Source organism: Somniosus microcephalus, unplaced genomic scaffold (assembly GCF_052327205.1).
Source record: "Somniosus microcephalus isolate GS21.2 unplaced genomic scaffold, FLI_Smic_1.0 scaffold588, whole genome shotgun sequence".
Taxonomy (NCBI): domain Eukaryota; kingdom Metazoa; phylum Chordata; class Chondrichthyes; order Squaliformes; family Somniosidae; genus Somniosus; species Somniosus microcephalus.
The window spans coordinates 110,763-121,292 of record NW_028225775.1 but is presented as its reverse complement, the minus strand read 5'-3'; the positions used below and the strand labels follow the sequence as shown (position 1 = coordinate 121,292).

At 45.8% G+C, this 10,530-nt stretch overlaps 1 protein-coding gene across 1 annotated transcript in view; it reads left to right on the top strand.

Annotated features, from left to right (window-relative positions):
• Nucleotides 1-491: 491 nt before the first annotated feature.
• Nucleotides 492-10,530, top strand: part of ahcy (adenosylhomocysteinase) — a 69,772-nt gene continuing 59,733 nt past the window's right edge. Inside the window, exons 1-2 of the mRNA XM_085980842.1 lie at nucleotides 492-765; nucleotides 9,846-10,036. Coding sequence (XP_085836968.1) covers nucleotides 738-765; nucleotides 9,846-10,036 — 219 coding nt within the window. The 5' untranslated portion in view covers nucleotides 492-737. The remainder of the gene's footprint in view (nucleotides 766-9,845; nucleotides 10,037-10,530) is intronic.

The following is a 10,530-nucleotide window of genomic DNA, read 5'->3' as shown; positions in this document are numbered from 1 at the left end:
CAGATGTGGCAGGTTCCTGAGAAACGGGAGCAGGTGGGCTTCGGCTGGGATTGAAACCGTTGCTAATTTCGGTTGAAGTGATCACATTACCCAATGAAAGCAGTTTTTGCAGATGAAGATTATGTGAACTATGCAGTTTCCCCGCTCTGCATTTTGTCTTCAGGCTTTGATCATTTTGTTGGACAATTTCCGACACACAACAACCACTGAAAATAGAGCCGGCAATGTAGAAGCAAACTGCTCCAATCATTGTGCTAAAGATAACATGCAGTCGTTTTTATCAAACCTTTAGTCGCCGCAGAGTGAAGGATTTGCTGACGCGCGCACTCCGTGTGATCCCGCCCCCGCTCGCACCATCGGAGCGGCGCGAGCATCCACCAATCACAGCGCGCCTGGTGGGCGGGGCGGGGCGACCGGCGGACACGCCCCTATATGCAAACGAAGCGCGCGGGCTATAAGGGCGCGGGAGCGCGCAGCAGCTTCTTTCTGCCGGAGCCGCGCCTGAGAGACAGGGACCCGAGACCCAGCCAAGGACCCGAGACTCGACCCTCGACCCCCTGGACCAGCCCAGGACCCGAGACTCGACCCCCGGGACCAGCCCAGGACCCGAGACTCGACCCGGGACCAGCCAGAGCCCGAGACCGAGAGCCCGGCCCCCGCCGACCTGAGACAGACCCGGAGCGCGCGGCGCTTCTCTCCCGGACCCGACACTCAGACTGACTGGTGGAGCCGGAGCTATGTCCGACACGCTGCCCTACAAAGTCGGTGAGTTTCCGAGTCCCGGACCCTTCACTCCCCTACCTTCCCGCCGCTCCCCCGGTATCGGTCACCGGGGCTCCGCATCTTTGCATTGAATTATTGGAGACGCAGCCATGTGCGCTGCGAGGCGGTCTGGTCTGGTCTGCTGCACAACACTAAATTATAAAAAGTAGCATCAGGATTAGCCTGAAGAAAGGGGAGTAGAAATTCTGGGGATGTGTCCAGCAAATTTTTGAAACGTTTATATCCATCCTTAACCAGAGCCACGCTGCATCTGCATCAGGTATGGACAGAATAGGCGACACATTTCTAAGAACATAAGAAATAGGAGCAGGAGTCGGCCCTTCGAGCCTGCTCCATCATTCAATGAGAACATGGCTAATCTGCCTCAATTCCATTCACCGACCCCATCGCCATATCCCTTGCTGCCTTTACTAGTCTGAAATCTAACGACTTCTGTTTTGAATATACCCAATGACTGAGCCTCCATCGCGCTCTGAGGTAGCGAATTCCAAAGATTCCCCACCCTCTGGTAAGAAATTTCTACTCGTGTTTCTATATTAAGGCTAAAGGGATCGAGGGATATGGGGAGAAGGCAGGGACAGGGTCCTGAATTTGGATGATTAGCCATGATCTCATTGAATGGTGGAGCAGGCTCGAGTGGCTGAATGGCCTACTCCTACTCCTATTCTTCTATGTTTCTCATCTCAGTCCTGAATTGCCTACCCTTTATCTTGAGGCTGTGGCCCCTGGTTCTAGACTCCCCAGCCAAGGGAAACATTCTCCCAGCATCCATCCTTTCAAGGCCTGTAATAATTTTGTATGCTTCAATGAGAGCCCCTCATTCTTCTGAATTCGAGAATACAGGCCTAGTTTACTCGATCTCTTCTCGTACGACAGTCCAGCCATCCCAAGAACCTTCGTTGCACTCCCTCTATGGCAAGTATATCCTTCCTTCGGTAAGGAGACCCAAATTGTACACAGTACTCCAGGTGTGGTCTCACCAAGGCCCTATATAATTGGAGTAAGACTACTTTACTCCTGTACATAAATCCTCTTGTAAAGAAGGCCAGCATACCAATTGGCTTGCCGCACCTGCACATTCACTTTCAGTGACTCATGTACAAGGACACCCAGGTCCCTTTTGAGCATCTGCATTCCCCAATCTTTCACCATTTAGGAAATACTCTGCATTTCTGTTTTTTCTACCAAAGTGGATAACTTCACATTTAGCCACATTATATTCCATCTGCCATGTTCTCGCCCACTCACTGAGCCTGTCGAGATGCCATTGTGAAGCCTCTTCGTGACTGACACTGCCACCTTTGTATCATCAGCAAATTTGGAAATGTTACATTTAGTCCCCTCATCCAAATCATTGATATAGATTGGGAATAGCTGGGGCCCAAGCACTGATCCTTGCGGTACCCCACTAGTCACAGCCTGCCATCCTGAAAAAGACCAGTTTATCCCTACTCTGTTTTCTGTCTGTTAACCAATTCTCAATCCATGCCAGTATATATTTACCCCCAATTCCATGTGCCCCAATTTTGTTCACCAACCTTGTGTGGGACCTTATCGAAGGCCTTCTGAAAATCCAGATACACCACATCTACTGGTTCCCCTTTGTCTACTCTACTAGTTACATCCTCAAAGAACTCCAATAGGTTTGTCAAACAGGATTTCCCTTTCATAAATCCATGTTGACTCTGCCCAATCTTACTATTAGTTTCTAAGTGCCCAGTTATTGCATCTTTTATAATAGATTCCAGCATTTTCCCAACTACTGATGTGGGGCTAACAGGTCTATAGTTCCCTGTTTTCTCTCTCCCTCCTTTCTTAAATAGCGAGGTTACATTTGCTACCCTCCAATCTGCAGGATCTGTTCCAGAATCTATAGAATTTTGGAAGATGACAACCAATGCGGCCACTATCCCAATGGCGGCCACTTACAAAATCCTAGGATGTAGGTCATCCGGTTCTTGGGATTTATTGACTTTTAGTCCCATTAATTTTGCTAGTACTGTTTTTTTAACTAATAACAATTTCAAGTTCCTCATTCTCGTCTCGCCCTTGGTTTTCTTGTATTTCTGGAAGGGTTTTTGTGTCTTCCTCCGTGAAGACAGAAACAAAGTATTTAATTTCTCTGCCATTTCCTCATTCCCCATTATAAATTCTCCCGTCTCTGACTGTAAAGGACCTACATTTACCTTCGCCAGTCTTTTCCTTTTTACATACCAATAGAAGCTTTTACAATCCGTTTTTATATTTTTTGTTAGTTTGTGCTCATATTCCATTTTCCCTTTATCAATTTCTTGGTCCCCCTTTGCTGATTTCTAAAAAAAAAAAAAAAAAAAAAAATCCCAATCCTCAGGCTGACTGTTTTTTCTGGCAACTTTATAAGCTTCCTCCTTTGACTTAATACTAGCTTTAATTTCTTTTGTTAGCCATGGCTGGATCACTTTTCCTTTTGGATTTTAATGCCCTAGAGGAATATGTTTTTTTGCAAATTATGCATTATTTCCTTGAATGTTAGCCATTGTATGTCCACCTTCATACCTTTTTAGTGTAGTCTCCCAATCTACCATGGCCAACTTGTCCCTCATACCCTTGTAGTTTCCTCTGTTTAGATTGAACCCTAGCTGGGTGTTGGTGGTGGAGCAGCAGAACCCATTGATGGAAAGATATCAAATTATTGGGATTTAAAAAAAGCAAATGCTGGAAATGCATCTGAGCAAAAAAAATGGGTTCATATTTCCATGGAGGTGGTTGTTGGCATTTGAAGAGCAGGATGTTCGCCTGGTGTCCTAGAATCTTCGTGCTGAACAAAGCTATTCGGCCCATTGTGCCTGTGCCGACCTTTGAAAGAGCTATCCAATTAGTCCCACTCCCTGCTCTTCCTCGTCATCCTGCACATTTTTCCTTTTCAAATATACATCTGATTTTCTTTTGAAAGTTGCTATTACGTCTGCTTCCACCAGGCTTTATGGTAGTGCATTACAGATCATCATAACTGTGTAAAAGAAATCTCTTCATGCTTCTTTTGCCAATTACCTTAAATCGGTGTCCTTTTGAATTTTGAACTTCTCTATTAAATCTCCCCTTAACCTTTTCTGCTCTAAGGAGAATTTCTCCAATCTCTCCCCATAACTGAAGTTCCTCATCCCTGGAACCATTGTAGTAAATCTGCTCTGCATCCTCTCAAAGACCTTGGCATCCTTCCTGAAGTGTGATGCCCAGAATTGGACACCATACTTTAGTTCAGGCATAACCAGTGATTTATAAATGTTTAGCATAACTTCCTTGCTTTTGTCCTCGAGTCCTCTATTTTATTTTATTTATTTATTTATAAAGCCAAGGGTACCATATGTTTTTTTTTAAAACAATCTTAGCAAGATTTGTGTCTGTGAACCCCTAGGGCTCTGTTCCTGCACCAATGTTCCCGTTAAACTGTGTGGCCATGCAGTGGTCTGGAGGTCCCCCACAGCCAGCTCACTGGCTTTTAAATGGAGAAACCACACATGCGCAGAAATTTGGGCAGGGCTGGAACCGATGTCCTAGGGGGTTTGTTTGCTAGTGCTGTGGGGGAGGGTTTAAACTAAAATGGAAGGGGGTTGGGAACCTGAGCAGGGAGACAGAGGAAAGGGAAACAAGGATAAAAGCAAAAGATAGGAAGGAGAAAAACAAAAGTGGCAGTCTGAGAAATCAACGGTTTAAATCAAACATGGCCACAGTAAATAATTCTAATAGGTCCAAGAGCGTTAAAAAAACAACCCTGAAGGGTTTGTCTTAATTCGAGGAGCATTTGTAATAAGGTGGATGAATTGGCTGCGCAAATAGAGGTAAACGAATATGATTTGGTTGGGATTACGGAAACGTGGCTCAAGGATGGCCAAGACTGGGCACTCAACATCCAGGGGTATTCGATATACAGGAAAGATAGGCAAAAAGGAAAGGGAGGAGGGGTAGCATTACTGGCTAAAGAAGGGATTAATACAATTGTAATGAAGGATATTAGCTCTGATGATGTGGAATCTATTTGTAGAATTGAGAAATACTAAGGGGAAAAAAACATTAGTGGGAGTGGTATATAGACCTCCAAACAGTAAGGCAGAGGTTGGGGATGGCATTAAAAGGGAAATTAAAGAAGCATGCAATAAGGGCACCGCAGTCATCATGGGTGACTTTAATCTACATATAGATTGGGCCAACCAAATTAGTAACAATACTGGAGGAGGAATTCCTGGAGTGTTTACGGGATGGTTTCCTGGCCCAATATGTCGAGGAACCAACCAGAGATCAGGCCATCTTAGACTGGGTATTATGTAATGAGAGAGGATTAATTAGCAATCTTGTTGTACGAGGCCCCTTGGGTCGGAGCGATCATAATATGATCGAATTCTTCATTTAAGATGGAGAATGAAGTAGTTGACTCAGAAACAAGAGTCCTCAATTTAAATAAAGGAAACTACGATGGTCTGAGGAGCGAGTTGGGTAGGATTGATTGGGGAATGGCACTCAAAGGGGTGACGGTGGATAGGCAATGGCAAACATTCAAAAACCGAATGGATGAACTACAGAAGTTGTTCATCCCAGTTTGGCACAAAAATAAAACAAAAAAGGTGACTCAACTGTGGGTAACAAGGGAAATTAGGGATAGCATAAGATCCAAGGAGAGGACATCCAAATTGGCCAGAAAAAGCAATAATCCTGAGGATTGGGAGCAGTTCAGGATTCAACAAAGGAGGACAAAGGGATTAATTAAGAAAGGGAAAATATAATATGAGAGTAAGCTTGCAGGGAACATAAAAACTGACTGTAAAAGCTTTTATAGATATGTGAAGAGAAAAAGATTGGTGAAGTCAAGTGTAGGTCCCTTACAGTCAGAATCAGGGGAATTTATAATGGGAACAAAGAAATGGCAGACCAACTAAATACATATTTTGGTTCTGTCTTCACAAAGGAGGACACAAATAACCTCCCAGAAATACTGGGGAACATAGGGTCTGATGAAAGGGTGGAACTGAAAGAAATCAGTATTTGTAGGGAAATGGTGTTAGGAAAATTGATGGGACTGAAGACCGCTAAATCCCCAGGGCCTGATAATCTACATCCCAGGGTACTTAAGGAAGTGGCCCTAGAAATAGTAGATGCATTGCTGGTCATCTTCCAGAACTCGATAGACTCTGGAACAGTACCCATGGATTGGAGGGTAGCTAATGTTACCCCACTATTCAAAAAAGGTGGTAGAGAATAAGTGGGGAATTATAGACCGGTAAGCCTGACATCGCTAGTGGGGAAAAGGTAAATCATGCTTGACTAATCTACTGGAATTTTTTGAGGATGTAATGGGTAAAATAGATGAGGGAGAACCAGTGGATGTGGTGTATTTGGACTTTCAGAAGGCTTTCGATAAGGTCCCGCATAAGAGATTAGCGTGCAAAATTAAGGCACATGGGATTGGGGGCAAGGTATTGACTTGGATAGAGAACTGGTTGGCGGACCGAAAGCAAAGAGTTGGAATAAAGGGTCGTTTTCTGAGTGGCAGGCAGTGACTAGTGGGGTACCGCAAGGAGAGGTCCTAGGACCCCAGCTGTTCACAATATATATTAATAATCTGGACGAGGGAATTGGATGTAATATCTCCAAATTTGCAGATGACACCAAGCTGGGTGGGAGGGTATGCTGCGAGGAGGATGTCATGAAACTCCAGTACGATTTGGACAGGTTAGGTGATTGGGCAGAAACATGGCAAATGCACTATAATGTGGATAAATGTGAGGATATCCACTTTGGTGGCAAAAACAGGAAGGCACATTATTATTTGAATGGCAATAGATTGGGAGAAGGGGGAAGTGCAGAGAGACCTGGGTGTTCTTGTGCACCAGTTGCTGAAGGTAAGCATGCAGGTGCAGCAGGCGGTTAAGAAGGCAAATGGTATGTTGGCCTTCGTAGCAAGAGGGTTCGAGTACAGGAACAAGGATGTCTTGCTACAGTTGTACAGGGCCTTGGTGAGACCGCACCTTGAGTATTGTGTGCAGTTTTGGTCGCCTTATCTGAGGAAGGACGTTCTTGCCATGGAAGGAGTGCAGCGAAGATTCACCAGGCTGATACCTGGGATGGCAGGAATGACGTATAAGGAGAGATTGTGTCGATTGGGCTTATACTCACTGGAGTTTAGAAGATTGAGAGGGGATCTCATCGAAACCTATAAAATTCTGTCAGGCCTGGACAGACTAGATGCTGGAAGGATGTTCCCGATGGTCGGGGAGTCCAGAACCAGGGGTCATAGTCTAAGGATAAGGGGTAGGACATTTAGGACTGAAATGAGGAGGAATTCCTTCACCCAGAGAGTGGTGAACCTGTGGAATTCTCTGCCACAGAGGGCGGTGGAGGCCAGTTCATTAAATATATTCAAGAAAGAGTTGGATATATTTCTTAAGGCTAAAGAGATCAAGGGATATGGGGAGAAGTCAGGGACAGGGTACTGAATTTCAATGATCAGCCATGATCTCATTGAATTGCGGAGCAGGCTCGAAGGGCCAAATGGCCTACTCCTGCTCCTATCTTCTATGTTTCTATGAATGGGCCATGTAGCCAGGGTGCATTGTCCTGCACCCCCTTTAAAATTGTATCATCTAGTTTATACAGCCTCTCATTCTTCCCCAACACTTCTGTTAAATTTCATCTGCCCATTTCACCAGTCTGCTACTATCCTCTTCACCATGTACTACATTTCTGAGTTTTGTGTCATCTGCAAACTTTGAAGTATACTCAAGTCTAGGTCACTACCAAAGAGCTGGTACAGGCAGGATGGGATGAAAGGCCTCCTTCTGTGCTGGGCCTATGATTAATATATATCAAAAATACAACCACTCCTGGGGGACACCACTGCACACTTCTCTCCAGTCTGAAAAGCAACCGTTCACCACGCAGCCACTGTCCCTTTAATCCCATGGGCTTCAATTTTGCCGACGCGTCTGTTATGTGGCACTTTATTGAACACCTTCTGAAAGTGCACATCCACATCAACCGCTCTACCCTCATCAACCCTCTCTGCTACTTCATCGAAGATCTCAATCAAGTTTGCCTTTAACAAATTGTGCTGGTTGTCATTTATTTATGCTTCTGCAAGTGACAGTTAATTTTGTCCCGGTTTATTGTCTCAAAGTTTCCCTATCACCAACATTAGACTGATTGGCCTGTAGTTACTGGGTTCATTCCCTCCCCCCCCCCCCCCCCCCCCCCCCCCCCAATCCCTTTTTTGCACAGGTCCTGGCCAACATTTATTCCGCAACCAAAATCGATTATTTAGTCATTTATCACATTGCTGTTTGTGGGGCCTTGATGTGTGCAAGTTGGCTGCTGTTTTGCTACATTACCAGTGACCACCCTTCAAAGGTACATCATTGGCTGTGAAGTGCTTTGGGACGTCCTTAAGTCATGAAAAGCTGTATAAATGCAAGTTTGTTCTTCAAATGTTGCTGCTTTCTCTGGCGTTCCCATATAGTTTGTGCAGCAATTGCTGTACAGGGTTCACAGGACAGTGCAGTCGCTTTGCCGTGCCTCTAAGGGGTGAGTTGTACAGCAGCTGTCCAGTGAAGGCAGTAGACCCAGGTTATAGTGCCAGCTCTCACGTTGCTTTCGGCCTTGTTGCAATCAAGCTGAATGTTTTGTTGAAGTTTTGTTTAGTGTTTTGGAATTCTAGTTGTGATACAGAAGCAGCAAACATTGTTGCAGCTCCACTTTTCTTCTCCCAAAATGTCACCTTGTTTGTAACTTTGTAACTGGAGTTGCATCACTTCTCCTCCCTCCCCCAGGCCAGGTTCAATAACTTGTGGTTCAAAAAAAGGCACTCAGCAGAATTTGTTTGTGATAACAGTGGTTGCTAAATAGTCCTTTCACAAGTGGTGGTACGTGGGCACTGGAGAGAGTTGTAAAAATGACCATCCCATTCAAGATAAGCTGGTCAAAAGAATGCATATTTGGTCAGGAAAATTTGATGTGTTTCTTCACCCCTTGCCTTTTGTCAGTGCAGACCCTGTGTGCACACAGCTTATTCCCAGATAGCTTTTCTGTACTTTACCTAAGTGACCATTTTCGATGTGTATTGGCAACTGTTTGACTGAAGGAATCACAGCTGGACCCAATCCTACTCTTACCCAATGTACATTCACAGACTTTCTGGTAGGGATTGTTGGATCGTAATCAGGAGGGGGATCACAGGCTTTCCTCCTCTCCCCTCTTCCACCAACTCTGCATCAGTCACCAATCTGCAAGGTTGTGCGGTTCACATTCTCAAGTGTTGTGAAAGTCAAACCCCACCCTGAAGGCACGACTGTTGCTGGGGTACACTGCAACACCCTGGAATTCCCGACCTAGCACCATCACAAGAAAGACTGCAGCGGTTCAAGGGGGCAGCTCACTGCCACCTTCTCAGGGCATTTAAAGATGGGAAATACATGTAGCCTTGCTAATGCCACCCACATCCAAGAAAAAAATACTGAACCTCTGATAATTCACCCAAGTGTTTATTCTTGGTGTTGGTCTAGACGGTGAGTATTGTCTCACTATTTGCAAAGGAGGACATTACCGATGAACCTGATTCTGGCTTCATCCAACATGTGCAAACAGCGACTTCCAGCAGGGATTATTGCATAGTGACGAGGAGAGGCGCCATGGCTAATTTGCCTCCCACCTTTAGCCAGGATGCGCACAGCTGGCCGGGGTTGGAATCCTATGGTGTCTCTGTTCTGCCCTAGCTGAGAGCAGACTAATTGGCACAGGGGCCAGGGATTTGACCTGGTGCCTCCTATGTCTGAGTTAAACTTTAGAGTGCAGTTTGCTAACTGAGCTATTGGATGTTTCCTCCTCGGCCTCTGCTGGGCACCTCCTGCACCATGGCTGATGTCAGGAATCTGGTGTGAGACAGTAACCGAGTCCTGTCAGTTTGTAGCCCAGTGTTGCTGCTTCTGAAATTTTAGATGCCTGTTTTTTGATTTTATAGAGACTCTAATGTCCTGTGTCTGTAGTCAGTGTTTAATACCATTGTGTATATGTTTGAATCTTGTTTCTTTGCATTATAGCTGACATCAGTTTGGCCGAATGGGGTCGGAAGGCGATTGAGATTGCAGAGAATGAGATGCCTGGCTTGATGATGATGAGGAAGATGCACGGTGATTCCAAGCCGTTGAAAGGGGCTCGGATCGCAGGCTGCCTCCACATGACTCTCCAAACTGCTGTACTGATTGAAACCCTGGTAGCACTTGGGGCAGAGGTAATCTCAGCATAAATCGTATGTGGGGGGGGGTGGGACTTTTTGTACCAAATGGTTTATCCCAGCCCAGTTCTTCAATGGCTTAGAGTGTAAGGCCTTGCAGGCCAGAAAGGCTCCAGTGAGCTGATCTCTGTTGGGATGAAGACTTTCAGATCTGTGCTATTGTCTTCTCCAGCCTTTCCTGTTCTTTGTAAAGAAATGGATGAAAATATTGGCTCCAAGCACCAGGATGGTCCTCTCCAGCCCTGGCTGGCTATGTGCAGTTATAGCTTTCCTGTGCTGTGTCATCGGTCATGGATTCAGGGGCGGCCGGGTCCCCAGGTGTGGGTGGTGGGGAGCCTGTGTGAAGGGAGGGGCCGGGGGTAGGGAGCCCGCCCATGTGAAGGGAGGTGGTGGGGGGAGAGGAAGAAGGATGCGAGGCAGCCCGTGTGAAGGGAACTTGGGGGTGGTGGGGTGAAGAGGAGCCCTGGAAGTGGGGGGATACCTGTGATGGG